The 23,771-nt window shown below is 37.6% G+C and overlaps 1 protein-coding gene across 3 annotated transcripts in view; it reads left to right on the plus strand.

Annotated features, from left to right (window-relative positions):
• Positions 1–23,771, plus strand: part of scn5lab (sodium channel, voltage gated, type V-like, alpha b) — a 118,285-nt gene that overhangs the window by 89,352 nt on the left and 5,162 nt on the right. For all 3 annotated transcript variants that reach the window (XM_060869693.1, XM_060869694.1, XM_060869695.1), the window contains 9 exons: positions 10,362–10,482; positions 12,382–12,536; positions 15,256–15,429; positions 17,197–17,319; positions 19,533–19,805; positions 20,645–20,698; positions 20,850–20,991; positions 21,129–21,229; positions 22,746–23,016. In XM_060869693.1, coding sequence (XP_060725676.1) covers positions 10,362–10,482; positions 12,382–12,536; positions 15,256–15,429; positions 17,197–17,319; positions 19,533–19,805; positions 20,645–20,698; positions 20,850–20,991; positions 21,129–21,229; positions 22,746–23,016 — 1,414 coding nt within the window. The remainder of the gene's footprint in view (positions 1–10,361; positions 10,483–12,381; positions 12,537–15,255; positions 15,430–17,196; positions 17,320–19,532; positions 19,806–20,644; positions 20,699–20,849; positions 20,992–21,128; positions 21,230–22,745; positions 23,017–23,771) is intronic.

Raw genomic sequence — 23,771 nt, forward strand, 5'->3', positions numbered from 1 at the left:
CTAATAAGAACAAAATATTTGTAGTTAATTTAAAGTTCAGAAGCAAAAAGAAATAAAACCCCAAATTTAGTAACCCCAAACATAACATTTGGATATTTTATAAAATAATTATATGTATAAAGAAAGAGTAAAAATATATATTTAGGAGGTTCTCTTCTCTTGTCTTTTTCTGCACACAAAACATGCAATGATTGAGTAAACTACTACAGTTTTCAGGTACAATGTGCTTTAATGATATCTGAACATATTGTCATTAACTACACTGATCTAGAAAAGCTCCAAGCATACTGAGACACTCAGTGAAAGTAGCCATATCACTTTATGTCCAATTCCAAACCGGCTAATTCATTAGCTGCCTTTTCACTATGTGGCTTGTGCACAATAGCAGCAAATAGCATCAAGATGACCGCAAACCTCAATGATGTGGAACAAATTATGTATTTAAACTTGGCCCATAATCACCTTTAGCTACAATCCAAACAGCCTCACTATAGCATAGCCGAATTGGATTTGGCTTCTTCTCATTTTTCCTTCTTCCTCCTTATCTTGCCCACTCTGTTCCTCCAGGGCAGTTCATGGCATTCTTTCCTGGTGAAAGAGAGCCATGCATAGGGAGCCTAATAAGTGGCTATCAGGCAGACAAGAGCTTTCACTCCACATGAACTGCAATTCTGAACACCCACGCAGAAAGGATTTTTTTTTTTTTGTTTTGTGTTTTTGCCTCCTCCTGAGTCATTTTATTTGAGTAGACATTGCTCCTGACCCCTAAATGAATAAAATAATTAATTAATTTAAAAAAAAAGAAAGAAAGAAAAAAGAAAAAGAAAGAAAAATAGCTGTCTCATTTCAGTGTACTGTACCTTCCTGGAAAGAATTATTTGTCCATTCATTTGGTCCGGAGCTTCTCCCTCACTCATCCTCACCCCTACCTGGAATGGACTATGAAATGATTAAGGCGGATTTATCTCATGAAACAGGCATTCTGCATTGCCATTAAAGTTGTTTTTATGTCGCAGATCTAAATTAACATCAGACTCTATTTTAATCCACATTGTTATGCTGGTAGATGGTAACGTATCAAATGCTAATTGATGCAATTGATACACCCTGACACACACAGTTCATTGGGTCTGTAAATTGCAAAGCCATTGAACTTGAGAGGTATAGAGCAGCTCTCCAGGGGTCAGATAACAAACCCACTCTCTTTTTATATAGTTATCAGCAGATCAGCGGCGCATTGGCCCCTGGCTGCCACTGGCACATACCTGGCCCTCGGTCGAGCATTGCAGTGTTCGGCGTCTTGGCATGTGCGTGATGTGAGAGCTTTGCTGCCTTGTGCTTGAAGCTTTCCTTCTTGAACCCCCCATGCATCTGGTTGCGTAAGCACATGCCCTCGCAGGGTTGCTCTCTTTCATAAGGTCATATTGCTTGACGAAGCAGGGAGTCCAAAAAGAAAAAAAAACAGAGACCACTGATCTACCCACACCTCCCTGGCACACAGCGACACTCAGATTTACATGACTGTACACTAATAGAGCTGAGTTCTCAGTCACACGTACAGTGCAAACTCACATGCAAATATGCAAATTATAAATGTTAGCAATCTACAGCACTGTGCAATAAAAGCAGGGAAAGCTATTTAATATAGACACAAAATGTACTTGGAAATAACTGGTTAATAGATTATTGTTGTCCATGTAAGTATATATAATATAAGATAAGACACACACACACCGATCAGCCATAATATTACATCCACCTGAATAATATTGTGTAGGTCTGACCTAGCTTTGACCCTCTGATCACACTCACTTTTCATCCCATTCTGATGGCTGAAGTGAATATTACATGTATCTCATTATTTTGCACTGTGCATGATCGGCTACATGATTAGATAACTGCATAAATTAGCAGGCGCTCCTAATAACTGGACATCAAGTATGAACTATTATGACGTCGTTTTTTAATTAATAAAACACTTATCATTCCAAAACACACCACACCATCATTGATTAGTTTCCTGTCATATTTTATTACTTATAATTTCTTATAATTAAATGACTGGTAATAAAATCCAGGTGAAAACATCTGGATTAGAGAGTTTTGAACTCTATAATAAGTATAATGACTGTTTAAAAAATTATGGCTGCAGGGAGGTTTATTAAAAGAAACGTTATTGTATTTCTGAGCTCTTGAAATACAACTCTTTGGTATAGTTTTATTGTGTGCACAGACTGCTCAGATTGTTGCTGTAATGACATTCTTTTCAGCAGACACATTTCCACATGGCAAATGCAATTCAAGCCTCCATTTGGTACATAAAAGACAGCGTTGTGACATTTTCTGTAAAGACAGGGTAAAAGCTACTCTTTTCTAAACCTAATCCGCCAGCCCATAAACTGAACATAAGTTTGGCCTGGTTTTTGAAAGAGAATAAACAGCACCATTTTACCCTGAGGTCAAGTGGTCATCTTGGAGCAACTATAAGCAAATGAATGGAAATATATCAACATGAATCTGACCTACATGCATATGTACAGGTGTTGTAATCAAATTTTGATCTGTATTTCTCAGATAGCTTACTTGCACATACCTGAGTGTATCCTGAACAATAAACAATGTTACACGAGTCACATAAGTTATTGATTGCTCTTTACATTTAACCACAATGGAGGAAAAAGTCATATTTATATCTACGAAACCAAAGCTTTGGGATGTTCGTTTGGCTTTTGCATGTTCTTTACCAAATAACAGCTGCAAATTGATATAGTATATGTGACTAGTCAAATACAACATGAAAAAATATTGTACAAAATCTAAAAGTAGTGTGTGAGACCAAGTTTCACTGATCACACTATCACACTAAAATGGAAGAAATGACAAATCCCACAATAGAGGCTCTAAATATGTATGTATGAGAAACATTTGCAAGAACAGCCAGTAACAGCGCTTTTTGCTGATCATACAGAAACCATTCTTGATCAGAGAGGCAGTGTAATCTAGGCCACCGTCCTTGACTCCAGCACGTGACCGTGTTCCTCCTGCACACCTGACTAGACATGTTTCTGAGCCAGCTGATGTTTGTTCTCTCACTTTAATCTTTCTGTACACCTGTTCTGCCTCATTCTGTCTCCCTCTACATCTTTTATCTTTTCATTTACCTGTTCTCCACACCTTTCCTCTCTTTTATCTTTTAGTGCACCTGCACCCACAATCTCTTCCACCGCTTTGTCCTCTCAATGGCTTTGGTCTGATGGTCCTATGTTCCCTGGTTTCTCTCTTTGCTGTACACTTTTGGCTTCTTGGTATCCCGGAACTAAACACACCAATGTAGCATTGGGAATAATGGGAAAAAACATTCCATCTTGCAATGAGCGTCTCTCTGTTTCTCTCTCTCTCTCTCTCTCTCTCTCTCTCTCTCTCTCTCTCTCTCTCTCTCTCTCTCTCTCTCTCTTGTTAGAACCACTAGGGACATGCATAACTAAATGGAAAGTACTACCAACTTCAATCTCACGAATTAGCACATGTATATATATATATATTTCCAGAAAGGTGACATGTTAAAGAAAAACTCAACATAAAGTGCTTTACTAAGGCATTTGGTCATGACAAGAGACCAGCACAGCTTTAATGCTCCTTGGCATAGATTCTACAAGTTAAATATTTTCTCTCAGTTGGTGTTTTGATGATATTTGATGACATCCACTCTCACTCATAAAAACTCTCATAGGTGGGTTAAGATCTGGTGACTGCAAAGTCCATAGCACATAATTTATCCTATTTTTATTCTAATAAAATCATTCAGTGAGCGCTCATGTTCTCTGGATAGGGGCAGAAGAGGGGCAGTCATCCTGGAAGAGACCAACTAATAGTTTTATTTATATAGTGCATTGAACAGTGGATATTGTCATCCAGAGGCTTTGCAGAAATCCAGATATAGATTTAAATGTATCCCTAATGAGCAAGCCAGAGTGACAGAGGAGACAACATGAGGATAAACCAGACTCAAAAGGGAACCCATCCTCCTCTGGGTGACACCAGATAGAGTGAATATAAATCAAGTTGTTTCTTATTTGCATAGTGTTTTACATTTACATCTGTAGTATCAAATTGACATTATTAAGTCTTGAATAATATTTGAACCTATTTATATATAATAAATGTGCTTTATATATATATATATATATATATATATATATATGAATAGAAAATCCAATGAAGAGGTATAATGGGGAGAGATACTGATACTATTATAACATTAACGAATAAGATCATTTTTTTTACCCTGAATGTGCTTTTAGTAACTTTTCTACTATTAAAAATATAGAATATTAATCCACTTTTGCCTGCCTGTCTTGCAAATGGATTTAAAACATCAATAACTTTCATTGATATCTGTAAATAAATTCAAAGTACAACTCTCCCTTGTGTAGTTTCTTATTGCAATGAGCCATAAAATAAATGACTTAAGAATGGTATATACATAAAGTATGTACCTAACAAATTGGCCAAGCTGATTTCTCCTAAGCTCTTAAGATGCCGAATGGCACAACAATGCAACACACTTATTATGGCATCCTATTGGGCACATTTAATAGAAAGAGTATGATCATTGATATTTAATTTCATATTTACCTGACAGTTTATTGTAAGTAAATGTGGGAAAAAACATCCTGTCTGGTCATAACATCAGAGCATGACAGAGAGACAGAGCTCACACGTTTCATATTTCATATATGTTTATCATAAATGTTTCATATATCATACAAACAAGGCAAAGCAAGGCAAGACAAGACAAGGCAAGGCAAGACGAAGCAAAACAAGCTGTCTGACTATAACCTTCTAATATATTAAAGTATTTTCAGTTTTCCTTAATGAGCAAGATATATGGTGATACAGTATGATACAGAAGAAGTGCTTTTACTCCCAATTTTGACCCGATGACCTTTAAGCTTGAATTAAATTATGTGGTATTTAGGCCAAAAGTCTAACTGGAGCTTGCATTGTCAAAAAGGTAAAGCAAAAGGCTAAAAAAAATTATATGGCAATGTGTTTGAATCTGTCCCTGGGGGTGCATGTTTGTCTGCCTGGTCATAAAAAGCAGCTGAGTCATGAGGCATCAGTATTTCTTCTTTAGTCTGTGTAGATTTTGTGTACTTGGTCTGGCATCACTCCTTCTCAAATATAACAAGGAATATTCGTCTGTGCAATTTAAATCCCAATAACACAGATTTCATTTTTTATTTATTTTTTGATGTGTGGGTTTAGATAAATATGATATGACCTGGATCAGGTGTGATTTTCTGTGTGTGTTTGATTATTAGGTTATTCTGACTTATATATGAGAGATGTCCTCAACTGCACATCACATGTTAGTAAAGTAAATAACATTAGTCATGCACTTAAGGATCTATTTGGGGGGGGGTGGATTATTCTCCTTATAAATCCTCCATCCCTTTTTTCAATGTACTTTGAATTTATTTACAGATTTCTTACATCAATGAAAGTTATTGATGTTTTAAATCCATTTGCAAGACGTACAAATTAAATATATAGATTTTTCAATGTGAAATAGAATGCCAACTTTAGCAATGGCAAATTGAGCAAACTAAGTGTGAAAACTGACTCTACACTGATCAGCCATAACATTAAAACCACTGACAGGTGAATTGATTAACATTGATTATCTCGTTACAATAGCAGATGTCAAGGGGTGGAATATATTAGGCAGCAAGTGAACAGTCGGCTCTTGAAGGACAAATGGTGACCCAGTGACAGGGTCATGGGTGCCCAAGGCTCACTGATGAGTGTGGGGAGTGAAGGCTAGCCTGTCTGATTCGATCCAACAGAAGAGTTACTGTAGCACAAATTGCTGAAAAAGTTAATACTGGCTATGATAGAAAGGTGTCAGAACACACAGTGCGTCGCAGCTGGCTATTTATGGTGCTGTGTAGCCACAGATTGGTCAAAGCACCGGTGGTGACCCTGTTCCCGGCTGAAAGCATCTACAATGGGAACATGAGCAACAGAACTAGACAATGAAGCAATGGAAGAAGGTGGCCTGGTCTGAAGAATCCTGATCACTTTTATATCAAGTGGACAGCCAGATGTTCTCACCTAGAGAAGACAGGGCCACAAGATGCACTATGGGCAGGAGGCAGTGTGATGCTCTAGACAGTGTTCTGCTGGGAAAACCTTGGATCCTGGCTTTCATGTGGAAGTAACTTTGACACGGTCCACCCACTTAAACATTGCTGAAAACCAAATGCACACCTTCATTGTATTCCTTAATGTCAGTGGCCTCTTTCAGCAGGATAATGCACTCTGCCACACTTCAAAAATTTGTTCACTGAGGAACATCTGTGGGATGTGCTGGACAAACAAGCCTGATCCATGACGCTCAAACCTTGCAACTTACTGGTACCTGCTGCTAATGTCTTGGTGGCAGATACAACTGACTCAGTGGGTCAGAGCTAATTTGGCTGCACACGAGAGAGGTATAGAATATTAGGCAGGTGTTTTTATTGTTATTGTTTATTGTATTGGTGTATACTGTGAAATCTATCAAAATAAAACTTCGGTATTGATTCTGTCTGGGCATCACTCATCACCTATCTACATCAGTGAACTCTATCTTTTTTTCCTTCTATATAAAGAATAACTAATCATAGCAAGACTTGACCCGTCTAGACGAAAAACATAGCCACAGGCGTACAACACCTATCTACATTCCACAAACATGTACACTCCAAATCATGGCTGTTGTTTTTTTTATTATTTTTACAATTGTTAAAATTATGATTACTTTGCCATAATTTTGTTTTCTTACGTTTTGTCTTGTTTCTTGGTGGTTGTTTTCTTAGTGCTGCTTTTTATGTTTGCATTCTTGTATTCTCCCTCCCATTTAGATCGAATTATTAATAAGTTTATATGCAAAATAAGGGGAAAAAGTTCTGAAACTTTTAGTCTGCTTAATGCTTTCTGTAATAATCAAAGCAGGAAATTTACATTAGCCACAAAGGTAGGCTGAAATGTGGTACTGTGCTAGACTTGCCACGGCGCCATCACTAAATGCTTCTGCAAATTAGATCAGAAGTGTGTTCCGTAAACAAGCGTAATGCACAATGGATATGTTCTATACAGCATTTGCTGACTATAATACTCACCACAATGTTGTACACTCTAAAGGTTGTAGTTTCGAATAACCCGATGGCACCGTCTGATTTGATCGCATTATTGATGTTTTTTGTACTTTGTAGTCTTTCAGACGCCTTGTGACATACATTTAAAATTCTGCATCTCCTAATGTCTTTTAAGCCGGTTACATTCATGCTCTGGGTTAATCCTCTGATAAATTTCTTCCAGGTCAAGCTAAATCAGAATTAAGTGGCTGTTTTGCTGGTTGCTGCTTTGTTCTGTTGTTGCTTTTACTCCTCCCTAGCAGTAAACCTCTGTCTCGGTACCTTCATAAACCCTGATCCACCATGGCAGAGAGCCTGGCAGACAACACAACACACTGTCTATAGGTCTGATTTCATTTGGCTCCATTGTTGAATGGCATGCTGCAGGCCCTTGCGCTCCTGCATTGATATTTATAGGGCTTTTGTTTTGGTCAGCGGTGCTGGAATGTGAAACTCTACCATGGTCAGTGTTTGAATTCCACACATGCATGCCGTGCCAACGAGAAAGGGCCATTAACTGGCGGTTGCTCCTGGATGTGTGGAAGTTCTGTATCTTAACACGGCATAAAAGCCATCATATAAAGATAACAATAGCCTAGAGTCAGTGACTTCACTTACACTGACCTGGACTAAGGACTTTATGAAAGGCTGCATGTACGACAGATGACAGTATCACTGTGTGCTCGGCACTGTATTATCATCACTCCATTGAGGACCTGCTGCAACCGTGTTCAATTACAATTCAATCACATTAAATCCTTTAATAGGCGATTTTTCATTTGTCTCTCACTCTTTGGTGAGACAGATGGGAAAACCGATCCTCAGAGCCTCCACTGTATGTGTATGACGTTTGAATAAAGGTTGGCTTGGTGAAGGCTTCTGTTTATTGTTAGAGGAGGAAGCCTGTGGCCTGTGTGGGCAGGTGAGTGCATCAAGAGATGCTGTGACACCTTAGCCCCTCTCAGTGGATCTTGAAAGAACCATTACAATGCCCAGTACACAGTGTCATGATCCCAGAGTAGTAAAGAATGGAAAAATGGATTGCTTATTCAGACACATAGATATAACACAGGTACATGAATGTTGTTTATAGCCTGTTCTCATGTGTCACTGTCTGAGACTGCCTGAATTTTCTGCATGAAATCAGTTTACAATATATGTTAGAAGCAATGTTACCTGACATGTACATGTAAGCCCATGACACAGTGGTATTTATTTAATATGTCTGGGATATTCTGATGATCTTACACTGTGGTGACAATGCATAATTTCCTGCTCCCATTTGGTTGGTGTGGATTCTAGCTTATTCTCACCTCCTCCACTGTTCCGAGGCATTGCCACGCCACATTTCCCTCAGCTTTAATGCGAAACCAAGACACAGCAGCCTCGTGTCAGGAAGGATGCACATCATTTCCACAGCTGCCCAGGCTCCTCATTTTATCTTTCCTCTTCTTTCTGTCCTCCTTTCGAACCCACACTGTCCTTCCTCAGCTTCTGCAGCTTTGTTAATAGCTTAGCACTACAGATGGGGAAAATTTGCATTAATTTATTCTCTTGTATTTCAATACATCACTCTACAGTTAGGAGCAGAACATCATGGCCATGCATTTTGCTATGAAGTATTGCATACTTATGCACGCACGAAAAGTCTCTCGCAGATGATATGATGATGCACTTGCTAACTTCTTGTAATTAGGCTTGTAAACCAGAAATTCCTCACCTTCCACCTCAAGCTATATTGTCTAGCCGTGTTGAAATGGTGTCAGCTTTTTATTGCGCCAGAGAGTCCAGGGGCAAAAATGTCACGCACAGGGTCTCACAAACAAGGGAGGGCAACGAGGTGTATTAGGTTTCATCAGACACTCACGTCAGCACTACAACACTGCCACATAACAGCCTGAATAGCTTTCGTCTCATGTGAGTTGTTCAAGGGGGAAGACCTTGGCAATGGTGCTGAATCGATGCTTGAGCAGATCCCAAATGTACACACGAACATGTGCTAACCCCCAACTCAAATAAATATCAGCTCTGTGTGCTGTTCATACACTGTGGGTGATATATCAATCCTGCAAACACTCCTGAAATAAAAGCAGTGACTGTGCTTACAAAGGCAGTTTGCAAACTTATATGAAACAATGGTGGCTTCAGTAAAATTATCCAGAACGCATGTTGGTAGAGTATTAATGTAGCAATTACTTATTGCATTGCAATTAATTTAATCTACTTCATCTTTTTAGGTTTGATAAAGCTGTATCATGTGACTGTTGTGAATTAAATTGCTTTGTACAATGATAAGAAAATGTATCAGCTCTTGATCCAGAATGTTATCAGATCCTTACCTGAAACCTTAGACTAGGTAAAATGGCATCTGAATTGCCATGTAAACCTATATATTGACATTAATTATCATTTTCATTGATTTCTAAGTGCTCTCTGACAAACATCTAAGCTTGTTATCTTTTTGACAAACGTCTAAGCTTGTTATTACCTCACTGATGATTTTATCCCATTATCCCATTTATCCCAGTCTTGGTTCCATGTGAAGCATTTCCTAGTTTTTGACCTATACCTTTTCCCCCTGATTTTGGATTAGGGATCGTCCTGGTTTGTTGCTTTCTGTCTGTTTTCTAACCCACATAATAGACTGATTCTTGGACCCAAATAAAGCAATCATTTAAACTCGCATCCTTCCTTAACTAACCAGGACTTTAATACCCTCAGTGGGATTTCTGCAGTAGTGATTAGGTCATGACATCTTTATAAAAACTATGTGCATTTCAATAGCAATCTACAATATTTCTATTCACAACACTCACAATAACTTTTCAGTTATATCTCTTTTTTAATGTCACTCACACATTGACTTAACCACAAAACTTAATTTATAATCATATACTGATTAATATGTCAAAAGAATGTGGTGAACAGGATATGCTGTTGGTCGTCTGTGAGCTTAAATGATGCCTGCTCTAGAACTAAAGTGTACTTTGTGCTTTTTAGTAACACTGCTTGTTAAGGATGCAGCAGTATTCAGCCCTGTGAATAAAATAATAAAGTAATGCCACAGCTTGTCGGATAGCACTTGTGTTTTCAACTCTCAGCACAAGTGTCTTGTAAGAACCAGCATTTAGACATGTTACAGAAGCAATCAGTAGACTGATTGGTTCACTTGGCTTTCAGATTGACGACATCAGCCTATCCGAGGGCAGCACAATTGACCTCCGAAAGCCTGGAGAGGAGGAGGATGAATACTCTGAGTTGGCAGAGGAGGACATGGACCCGGAAAATTGTTTTCCTGATGGTAAGTACATTATATAATGCCAGAAAGAGAGTGTTTATTGTGATAAAATCATGCAGATCATCAAGCATATTTCATATTTCACAGTAATCACACAGTGAATATATTTATCATTACATCCCTGCTATCTTGCTATCTTGCTGAGTTGCCAGAGATTATGCACTTAGGTTTGGCACAAGGACACATTGTTGGCTTCACCTTCAAAGGCTATTTAATATAAGACGTCAAACAATTAACTGACTTTTAAAAGGTACAAATGGTGTATCCTGTGTCAGCAAAGATCTAAAAATGTCTGTCAGTGTTGAAACACGCCCCGGTAATGTGATGACTGATGCTGCATATTCAATTTCGCACCCATCGATTGACCAATCAGGTCAGGTGTACTGAAACATTAACAATCAGTTGTCAGTATATATATGTATATAAGGTAACCAACTGAGAGCATACTACTGTAGAATAATGCTTATATGAGTAACTTTATGTGTGTATGGGTTAAATTTATGTAATAATTTCAAAGGTATTTCATTCACAGGCATTAAGCCAAAATCATTGGATTTACATGGTCATGAATCTTCTCTAAGAACTAGTAATGGTTGTCTCTGTTTAAATATGAATTGACTAAACTATCGCTTAAACGTTAATATGATTTAATTGGTCATGTGGTGTAACTGAACACCGTGTTATATTGGAATAAAAAACTGTTGGTGCCCAAATTGGACAGTTTTGTTTGGCATGTGTTAAGATATGCTTTGTAAACCAGCAGGTCAAAACGATTCAGTGGGTTCGGTAACATTCACCCTCCCGAGCTGGTAGCTTCCATGTGATAGGAGAGAGCCTGGACATTGACAAATCAGGAGAAAATGGTGGTGACCACAAAATAACTGTACGCAATGCGGGTTAATCCAAAGATGTTTAGAATAAGTTGTTAAATCAGCTTAATAATAATAATAATAATAATAATAATAATAAGAATAATAATTATACAGTAAGCTAGTATAGATGGGATTCTTAAAAGTAGTTTACGTTTTGAAAAATGTCTATAATACATTCTGAAACATTTGTGTATACTAAACTCGTTCCTCTACATATAACCTGTACGCTTAACCTGCTTGTTTAAATTATACTAACATCGAATACAACATTCAACAAATGCATGGAGAGTAAAGTTACATACAACTGAAGCAATAACAGGACATCATCCAAGAAAATGTGCTCTTAATTGGCAATAGTATCTTTAGCTTCAAAGAAAATTGACCAATATCTGACACAAGGGGTGTCATAAAAAGCCGTTACTGCTATTTTGTGTTCTTAGCATGTTCGCTGCCAAATCAGATCAGGCTGAATAACTCTCAGTATTTGCCATAGTCCTTGAGCTGTGTGATTTTTTTTACTTTGATAACTGTTAATTGCTTGACAAATGATGATACAGGGGTGCTAAAATGTCTAAGGCTTCCTACTGAGAGCTGGAGCATCAGTACAAATTGAATTGAAAAGACCCTGCTACCATAATTCTGTTATTAAGTTTACAGGCAATAAGTTAATTTTGAGAAGCTCAAATGCCGGTAATGGAGACACTTCGACGCCCTGGGGAGGCTCAAATATGATTTTATGCTAGCGACCTATTGTTATAGATGGAAGGCTTTTAAAGAGTCGGTGATGCTGCTTGGGTTCATGTCAAAAACCAGCCATGTATCACCGACCAACTCGATAAGTGTGTAATTAGTGAAGATATGTAATATAATACTATTACTACTAATAATAATAGTAATAATAATAATAATAATAATAACAGGACCTGTTTGTTTTTGTTAATTTATGCTCTCTTTTTTAATCATACACAGGAAGCTTTTTATTCTCAAACATTATGTATAACTGATGTATTCTCCTGTGTTCCCTTGCTAGTGTGCATCCGTCATTTCCAATGCTGTGACATCGACACTAGTGTGGGTCCGGGCAAGGTGTGGTGGCAGCTCAGGAAGACTAGCTATCAAATAGTGGAGCACAGCTGGTTCGAATCATTCATCATCTTCATGATCCTGCTGAGCAGTGGAGCTCTGGTGAGCACAGCCGACACAAAAAATACTCAACGTCACATTTAACCTAACGCAAAATATTAAATACCACAGTACAAATCTTGTAATGTGGAACTTAATTGTAATGTTTATTCAGGAAAATCTGTTTACTCGTGTTGTCTGTGAGACAGAAAATATGCCTCCAATAATCATCCTTGTAATTACACCAACATTTTTACTAAATTGACAAAAGTAATAGATTTGCTGCAGTATTTTTTCATAGATTACGGAAATTGTTCTGTGCAGGACCAGTAAACGACTGAACATTCGGTATTTCACTTCCAGTAGTGGCCCTTTTATGAGTTCTCCACAAAGGAGTCAATAAATGTCAGAGCAAGAACAGTATACAGCTTGTGTGTAAAGTCTCGAAACCTCCCGGGCACCACACTGCTACTGTTTGTCAGGTCTTCTGGAAAAAGAAGCAGTTAGAAAAACGATAGTCCTGCACTGTAGCTTGAGTCAATTAAAGTTACGATGTTCATGACTTCATAATAAGGCTGAACCTGGTGAAGTTTCCAGAAGGTTCTCTGTTAGTTAGCTAGAGGAGCCACACTGCCTGCTTGGTGGTCATATCTTAATGAGAGAGCAATGACACAGCACAGCTCTCAGCTGATGCTAATCAGTTTTAGCAGATGCTACAGGCCACTAGAGATGCTGAGCAATAATCTCTTTCAAAATGATCTGATTTCACACTGAGGAAGTGGCTGACCAGCGAGAAGATTCCAGGGGATTTGACAATGCTGGGAAAGTTTTCCACTGTAAAGCAAAGATCATGTTGAAAGCCTTGCCGTGAGCTGAGTGATCTATACAACACACATTTTCTTAAACCACCAACAGATGCCTTTCTTTAAAATTGCTACACGAAGGAGTCATGAAATGTCAGAGCAAAAAAAAAGTCCACCACTACTGTGTAATGTTGCAAAACCTTTAACTTTCGTACTGTGCAGAACCTTCTTAACTGCACAAGAGTGCCTTTTGTTATTGAGTGACTCACAAAGAGAGGCTAATGCCACTGGCCTGTCTGAGGGCCTGGATGCCAGGTGAACTAGACTGCCTGGTATTTTGGTGGCATTTACCAACACCTCCTCAGCAAACAGCTGCTCTTTCATACAGAGTTGAACGATCACGTATGAAAAGCAAAGTAAGCGGAAAAAAAAACGGGGTGGGGGGTGTGTGGAAAAAGCTAACTTTGCTGAAACCAGTGGGTAGGCAAATTGCAACAGATGCTTAGTGCTGACTTTCTTAATGACTCACTGTATTGTGCTCTAATTTGGATATTGTGCATGTTATGGTGCAGGGTGTTTTGAATGTCTTGCAGTGGTAAGTCAAGATATCCAGAGCTGACCTGCGTTATCTTTTTGCCAGATATCCACAACATTATTAAAGATGATAGCAGCTCCAGATATCTTAACTTATGAATCTAGATATGAATGAATGATTTCACATCATACCAAAGTGCTGCTGAATTCTTCATTCTGATTGGTCAGAAGGTGTTGATTTATTTTTATACACCAGCTTCGAATATAGTCTATAATTATTTTTTCATTTATTTGAATTGTTTATTGCTAATAAGTGCCACAAAAGTGTTTAAGGTAGAAGGGGTTATAGAGAACAATGGACCTACTGTATAGCACATACTTATTAATGCAACAGTTCATGCTTACCTAGCACTTCACATAATTTTGTTGGATTTTTTTACATTTATACCATTTTGGCAGATGCCCTTGTCCATAGCGACTTACTTTTTTTTTCGTCTCATTGTTATATAGCTGAGAAATTGAGGATTAAGAGCCTTGCTCAGGGGCCCAGCAGTGGCAACTTGTTGGAACTGGGATTTGAACTCACAACTTTCCGATTGTTTGTCCAACAACTTAACCTCTAGGTCCATAACTTAATACTAATAACACATCTATTAAAAATACAAGAACAAAAGACAAGAAAAACAGAATCATTGATGTCAAAGATTCTTGCCTTCATTTATTATTTATGAAAGGATTCTCCGGTGTCTGTGTTGTGTAACAGTCAAGTTTTCACCACAGGGCATACTTTAGGACAGCAAAACCTTGGGCTTTCCATATTCTTAGTAACAATCAGCTGTTTTTTTACCTTGTTAGGCTAATAGGAGCCTGCTTTTTTGACAACAACATTAAATGTAACAGAATGCTTTAAGAATAAGAATAATATATGAACATTCAAAACACAGGGATTTCCTTTTTATCAGTATCCGAGTGTTAAAAGTACCTCCTGTTCGAAATGTTGATTATTTCATTACCAGCCCAGTATTCCTTACATAAGTGAACTGTAAAATAAAGTTGTGCTGAGAGTTATATAGTACCTCCTTTAGAAAAAGACCCATGTCAGAGCATAGAAGTGGATAGATAGTAATTCTCGCCCAGCACAATGACGTGGAAGGCTGTGGAGATTCAGTGACACGCTAGCCAGTGTTTTCCTTGTCACTTCTCTGTCTGTGCTCATTAATGTCAAAGGCGCTAGACAGCCCAGCAGTTCTAGCTAGAACGTGGGGTCAGTGAATGTCAGCAGTGCATATTTAGCTTACAGATGCTGTCACATAAACTGCTGTATGTTGGATTACCTTTATCTTACTGCTATCACACACACACATACACACACACACACACACACACACACATACACACACACACACACACTAACGCCATCTCTGTCCTTTCTTTTCCGGGGACAGGCATTTGAAGACATTTATATTGAACAGAGAAAAGTGGCCAAGACTGTGCTTGAGTTTGCAGACAAGATTTTCACCTACATCTTCATCCTGGAAATGGTACTGAAATGGCTCGCATATGGCTTTAAGAAGTACTTCACCAACTACTGGTGCTGGCTTGACTTTCTAATTGTAGATGTAAGTGATTTTTGATTTCATTCTTAATTTAGTTGATGTGTGAATTAAAATGTTGTATTAAACATAAATTTGGCTCAAGAATTATTGGTAGCCTTGGGTTTAAAAAAAAGTCATAAAACTGTCTTTACGGTTAATTTCCACTTTGCTAATAAAATTAAATCACAGTGAAACAGGAAGCCAGGTTAGTTCAAACAGTCAAGTAAAATTGAAATGGAAACATACCTTGTGTTATATTTTCTGTGGATCGTTAATGTAATTGGACGTAACTAGTTTTGTTTAAATTGTACTGAATTATAAAATTTCATTTACGTTTTATTTGAATAGCATTTTTATTGTAATAGATTGTCTACTTACTGTAAATTAAAGCTTAGATTTTTCTGATATTTTCAGTGTGAGAGGAAACTGATTAACTACAAAGACATTTTTATGAGCTTTTTTATTATATAATTTACCATTACTGTTTTATGTAAATTTTTAGCAGAATATTTAAAATACACATTTAAAGTACGTAATCATGTACTTTACATGTTACATATACATATTACATGCATGTACTTATTGCCCAAACCAAAGCCTCATAATACCACAAGGAAAAAACGGGACTGTATATTACAGGACATTGTACTGTGTAGGCTATAACTGTGAAAGCTATAAAAGAGCCAATTAGAGCACACACACCGCGCACACACGTAAAAAAAAATGCTAATAAGCAGACGGTCTTGTATAGCAATATTAACCCCTTAACATTCTTTTAATATCTTCACAAATATTATGCACGAGACCAAATGCTTCTCCTGTGCTTGTTATAATTCTCCAAGGAGAAAAGAAAAACCCAAGCTTTTACTCCCTGAATCCCGAAACAGACGGCCTGTACTGTTCATAAATTATTATGAATGTAATCTAAGTATTTCACTTTCAGCAGTTGCTCTCAATGGGCTAAAACATCCCCATATCTTAATAAAATATCTTGGCACAAGGCAACAAACAGGGCACTCTGGCTTTTCTTTTAAGGGCTTGATTTAATCTTGGAAGATGAAAATAAGGTCCGTAGATAATAGATCAGGAAAGCGCATCATACTACAATGATCATTATGCTAGTACATTTTCTATGTAGCTATCTAATGAAATGTCATGTAACATTATGCAACTATATCTTGAGGAATAAAATAATAATCTTGGCATTAACTAAACAAACTACACTTCAATTTACACAGATTTCAGTGATTGGCCTGTTGGCGAGTGCCTTCAAATATGAACAAATTGGCACCTTGCGTGTTCTAAGGACGCTTCGGGCTTTGAGGCCGCTACGGGCCGTATCTCGCTTTGCTGGCATGAGGGTAAGGATTTTATCTGGCCGGTCCGTGCCACAACCGGGCCATTTAAGCACACAGTGATGCTTTTAGTAGATTATCGATTGTTAGGTCACTCAATAAAAATTTTCATCCTCCTCAGGTTCTCTGAAGCCTTCTGCCAAGCTGACACACAAACACAAACACACACACTCTCTCTCCCTATCTATTCAGCACTTACAACTTTTGTGTTTTTCCAGGACTGATCATACATGGAACTTGTGAAACAGCCAAAAAAGCTGTTAAAACTATTTAACACTTCTCTTCTTTTACCCAGGCACCATGATTTAGAAGCAGGAAGGACTTCCCTTTTACTTCCACAGGAAGAGCATGGACCCTATGCCTGGCAGGATTTGTCAGCTTGCTAATACTGCGTTTCTATCTTTTCTGTCTCCTCCATTCTCTGTGCCCCTTTTAGGTGTCTTTAGTAAGCCTTGTAGCCAACACACTTGGCTACTCTGACTTGGCTGCCATCAAATCACTTAGGACCCTCAGGGCTCTCAGGCCACTAAGAGCTCTATCCAGATTTGAAGGCATGAGGGTAAGAGCCTCTCTGTTTCTCTCTCTCTCTCTCTTTCTCTCTCTCTTTATTTCCATCTGCCACTTCGCTGTCCTTTGTGGTTTGACGCTATTCTCACATATTCAATGCATTTATAAATTTAGTAAATTTTTCTAAAGAAAAAATGAAAAACATTAAAAGGTAAATTGTAAATACAAACAACTCGATACATACACACAAACAGCAGAACCAAGGTATGGCTATTATAAGGAGCCAATTTAAGGTATTAGACTGCAATAAAATTAATAAAATTAAATCTGCAGATACAACAGCTCAAATTTAACACTTAATTAATGATAAATAAGGCGAATGTAAATAAAGAGGAATGTGTATCACACTCAAAAATTGATTAATGTTATGTAAAGACTAAGACTACTGACCTTACTAAATGCTAATAATCTTTATAAAAATAAAAGAACTCATTTGGACCATACTTTAACACAATCAGCACTAAAGCCAATATTACTGAATATGTCCACGTCGTCTGTTATTTTCCTTCTGCTTTTAAGTTTAAATAATGTCTGATCTATTCAATCCACAGTCTGACAGATTTGTCACTGCGTTCTTCATATATTATCCGGACTTCACCAGATGGAAATGAAACATCTTGCCAGTATTACATTTCAGAATTACTGCACTATGGATTCATCAGTATATTTCTGTATAATGATGTGCTCAGTGTAAATGTCTTGTATGCAAATGTCACTCAGCTCTTTCAATTCAGCCAATGTTTAATGTAACAGATTTATAACCCATTAATATGCCGTTAAATAAATGTTCTTTTTTTTCTGACAGTATTCTAAAGGAATACCATTATGGAAGCCTGGACTTATATAATAAACAGATATATTGAATAAGATAAATTATAATAAACCATCAGTATTCATGTAATTTTCCAAAATTAAATCTTTCTTTTTTTTTCAACAGGCATATGGTGAAAAATAGCTTTTTAGTTTTGGATTGTGTAATAAATGCTAAATAAATAAATAAATAAATAAACAAACAAACAAACAAACAAACAAATAAATAAATAAAACAGCTTGCTATTATACTAAAATAATCAAAGGGTGGTGGGGTGCTGTTGACTGTTTACCATTAACAACACATCCTGAATTGTTTTACTTCGCTTATAGTGCAGGAATTTGTCAGTTTTTACATTTATTACATTTATTAAAGAACACCACATCATACCTGAGATTAAATTAATTTGGAGGAACATCCATATATAAAGTTGAATAGCTATCACTTACTCTTTGGCCTGTAGCAGCTTTAAACAACTGTTCCTTCAACTAGAAGCTGCCTTTAAGACTTTAAAAAAAAAATTAGCTTCTTTTGTGAATAGAAACTGAATGCAAAGTCATCTGTCCTGAAGACTCTCCTGTGGCAGCGAACTTAAAGTTACAGCTTTATATGTGACACTGGAGACTCCTTCCAAGAATGTTAAATACAAATCTCCTTACAGAACACTTCCCCAACATGAATCATCAGCTATATATCTCACTGTGAATTAGCAGAGATGCATGGAACTCCCTGTATGTCGCTGTAGGTCTGGCAAACACGATTAGACGTCACAGCGTGTTAACAGCAGCTGCCTGAGGCACATGGCCTTGTTTACATGGGGAGAGAACGTGCAGTCTCATTCGCAGAAGATCAGCTGTTTGGCAGATCTCTTTGTGACACTTCCTATTATCTGAAAAATTATTGCACATACAAAAAAGAAAAAACAACAACAACTGGGAATAAGGACTATGTTACTTTCTAACATGCACTACACGAATAGCTGTCAATGTTTGTGTGTGTGTATATATACAGTATGTTCATCCTGTCTCCTGATGTTAGTCCTGTTATAATGCATATCTACCTAACTGCCAGTATTACTCTACTACTGTTAAAGATGGTCCTACAGATCCATTCACAAGTCACACTCTCTCTCTGTCACACACACACACACACACACACACACACGCACACACACAAAGCTAAATATGACTCAGATGTTACATTGTGCTGTGGATGCCCATCACCATGATGTTTTGTTATATATGATAATTAATTTAATCATGACTCCTAAGAATTGTTAAAAACTTTGTGTTTATGTAAATATTTAATTCATATTTACAGCTAGTCTACAACAGAATAAATGCTGTCCATTCCCTGTCAAAAATCTAATTGTTGATTGTGTCCATGGGCACCAGGTGGTGGTGAACGCATTGATTGGGGCCATCCCCTCCATCATGAATGTCCTGCTGGTGTGTCTCATCTTCTGGCTCATCTTCAGTATCATGGGCGTAAACCTGTTTGCTGGAAAATTTGGCCGCTGCATGAACCGCTCAGGCTTCGTCTACAATGCCTCACACATTAACAACAAGACCGAGTGCCTGGCTATGAACGATACCCAATACTACTGGACGAAAGTAAAAGTCAACTTTGATAACGTGGGTGCTGGCTACCTTGCACTGCTTCAAGTGGTGAGTGATCTTTTTCCTCTTAGGAACATTTCCATGCCAAATGCACACACACACACACACACACACACACACACAAATACACACACATACACACACCACACACACACAGTGCTCAGTGTGAAACTTTTCAAAAAAATCTTTTCTTTCTGTCTTGCACTTCATTTCTGTCGCTGCCCACCTCTGCTTGTCCATGAGTACGAATCAATCAACAAGTCAGCGGAATTTTATTTTTAGCTATCACTGGGGCCATTATACAGAATTTTGTTCTCAGCAAGAGTGCATGCACTTCGTTCTTCATTTTAACTTAGTTGGTGCGGTAGCCTAGCAACAAGTCACTTAGCTCCTTTCCATCACCTTCTTCTGACTTGACTCAATACAAACCTTCCATTTGCATCTAGAAATAGTCAGTCCTAGCCCATTCACAAAAGCCCTATAATTACTGATAACCAAGGCAAAAAAAGGCTATTTGGTCTAAAAGAGGACTCCCCTTATATTTCGCCTATTCTTGCTTTTAAATAAAAAAAAAAAATACATATATTTGGTCATCACTTCCCCAGTCACACTAGCTGAGAGCTTTTTCTTTTCACTTTACACCTGATTTGTTGAGGAGTGAACATTCAATTGTCCATTACTGACTGAAAAGTGGGGGCAGATAGAAATATTAGTTGCACACAGTAAAAAGCGTGATGGAAATAAAGGAATGTTCTAAAGACATCTACGTATTAACTCGAAGCAAACATGAAACTTGTCATTTGCATAAGTAATGGTTTATAATATAATCAGAATAATGTGAAGCGCTGGAACTTCCTGTTTAAGCCTGTTTTTTTCCCCCTGATAAGGCTACTTTTAAAGGCTGGATGGACATCATGTATGCAGCAGTGGATTCACGGGCTGTAAGTTTGGAACAGATACCTTTTTTTAAAAAAATAATGCTAAACGTATTTCAATCCATAGTTAGAATATAGGAATATTTTTTTTAAGGAATATATTTGGAGACAGATTCATGCAATGAATTTGACGATTTGACATTGTCCAATTTGACAGGTGGAGCAGCAGCCAATAAAAGAGATCAACTTGTATATGTACCTTTATTTTGTGATTTTCATCATTTTTGGTTCATTCTTCACATTAAATCTGTTCATCGGTGTGATCATCGACAACTTCAACCAACAGAAACGCAAGATAAGTATCAATATGTATTATTATGTATACAACCTTTTAAGTGAATTAAAGTGAATTTAAGTGAAAAGTCTTATACAGTAAAATATAATGCTTTTTCAGCAATATACATCAATAATAACATTAAGGTTCTTCTGCACTTAGGTGGACAGGACATCTTTATGACTGAAGAACAGAAAAAATATTATAATGCCATGAAAAAACTGGGATCAAAAAAACCTCAGAAGCCTATTCCTAGGCCTATGGTGAGTATACTGGTACAAGCCCCATCTCCAGATACGTTTTCTGCAATAAAAACAAACTTGATAGTATACAAATTTTAAATAGGATGAAAATAAGAGTGAAAATATTGTAGTATATTTTGAATATATTCCACTTGTGAATTAGTAACAACTGAGGGTATAATGATGGGTGTAAAAGGATCATCTACCAAAGGCTCTGTCTTTGCAAGTAAAAATGGGTTGTGGTTCACCACTCTGTGCCAAACCTCGTGAACATTCCTCAATGCTAGAATTTCAGTTTTCACCATCTACAGTACATGAATCTGAAAAGATTCAGGGAATCTGGGGAAATCTTACTCCGTATAGGCCAAAGCTGGAAACCACTGCTGAATGTGCGGGACCTTGGAGCCCTCAGACGACACTGCGGTAGCAAACCGTCATGCTACTGTGATAAATATAGCCTCATTGGCTCAGGAGTATTTTTGAGAACCATTGTCACTTAACACAGTCTACTTCTGCATCAAGAAATGCAACCTGAAACTCTGTTATGCAAGGAGAAAGCCATATATCAATTTTAATCCAAAATGCCAGAGTTCTTTGGACCATCTGGACCATCTCATAGGGACTGAAAGAGAGTGGAAATGATTCAACATTTTAGCAGTTTCTGGGAAATGGACATCAAGTTCTCTTTGTCAAAGACAAAAAGAACCATCCAGACTGTTATCAGTGGCGATAAGGTGCAAAAGCCAACCTCTGTCAAGGCAAGGTATCCACTGGCACCCAACATCAAGGCGATATCTTTTTCTGGGAAGTAGATGGTTATTTCAGCAACACAGTGTCAGATCTCATTCTGCCGTGCTACAACAGTGTGGCTTTGGAGACACAGAGAGTGTGTGCTCATCTGGCCTTCCAACAGTAAAGATCTGTCCACTACTGAAAACGTATGATGCATCAAGAAGATCAGAATCAGATAAGGGATAAGGGAGTGTTGTGCAGACTCTTGAGAAGTTGATGTCTCGGATCAAGCGAGAATGACAAAAATTCCACTTGCAAAATTGCAACAATTAGTATCCTCATTTCCCAAACAATTAAAAATGAAAATGTAATTAAAATGAAAGGTAACATAACAAAGTGGTAAACTTGTTACAGGCAGCAGATTCTAAATGTCTTGAGTTACAAAACACTTTAAAATATAAAATCTTTTGTATATACTTTTGTCAGAAAATAAAGGTGTAAGAGAATCACATATTCTTTTTTTATTGGACTTTACAAAATATCCCAACTTCATCCACAAGAACACAATAGTTTGAAGAAAGAGGCCTGGCACAGAGTTAGAGTTGTAACACAAAGGTGTTCAGTGGGGTTGAAGTCAGGGCTACATATATATACATATATATATATATGTGTGTGTGTGTGTGTGTGTGTGTGTGTGTGTGTGTGTGTGTGTGTCTGTGTGTGTGTGTGCGTGTGTATGTTCAGGTGTATATATGATGTATACAAATTAAAGTGTAACAATAATGCAAACTGTTCTCCCATTCAGAATTCTATCCAAGGATTCTTCTTTGACTTGGTGGCAAAACAAGCTTTCGACATCATTATAATGCTGCTCATCCTCCTGAACATGTTGGCCATGATGGTGGAGACAGACGAGCAGTCCCCATACATGCAGTCCATCCTGTATAATATCAACCTGGCCTTCATCATCATCTTCACTGCCGAGTGCATTATTAAGATTATTGCCCTCCGCTGCTATTTCTTCACTGTCAACTGGAACATCTTTGACTTTGTGGTAGTCATTCTCTCCATTGTGGGTAAGACAAGGCAGGACTCTGACTGAGAGTTTATTTAAATATATGTGGGAAAATGGCACCTCAGTGGTTAAGGTGTACTACTGATCGTAAGGTTGTGAGTCCAAAGCCCTTAAACATACAATTCTAAAAACATAAAATTCACCAAATGCTGGTTACCATGGTATTGATTTCATCATAGCTTTTATATAAGCTAGGTATGTATTCAAGTTTGGAAATTTAAAGGAGAAAATGAAAAAAAAAAAAAAAACAATTTAATGGATAAAAAGATAGTAATCTTGCATCCATTATTAACTGGACATAATGAACAGCAATATCCTCTACAACAACAGAATTCCCCTACAAAATCAAGGAATCCCTCAGTAGGAAGAAATGCTCTTCATCAGCCACATGGAGATGATTAACTGTAAAGCCAACATAACCTTGGCTTGACTTAATCAAGGTCTCCCGCCAGTGCAACTATGGAGCACTATATCTACCAAGAAAGAGACAGACCATGCTTAAGAGTCAAGTCTGGCCAGTTTTGAGTGTAGATGTTCCTGATGAAAGAAAATGAGACCGACAAAGGGTTAGCAAGGAGACATAGTGACCACCCACTGAAAAAAGGGACCCTGAATTAAGGTGAAGGTAATTGCAGCAGTCAAGTCTGTCAGTTCAGGTGATTTGGAAGTGATTGAGGTTTGAAGCATTACAGTTGTTATTTTGCGAGCGCAACGGAAAATGTATGGTTGTGTCCATTTTTCAAGTAGGCTTTATTG

The sequence above is a fragment of the Tachysurus vachellii genome, chromosome 5 (assembly GCF_030014155.1).
Source record: "Tachysurus vachellii isolate PV-2020 chromosome 5, HZAU_Pvac_v1, whole genome shotgun sequence".
Taxonomy (NCBI): Eukaryota; Metazoa; Chordata; class Actinopteri; order Siluriformes; family Bagridae; genus Tachysurus; species Tachysurus vachellii.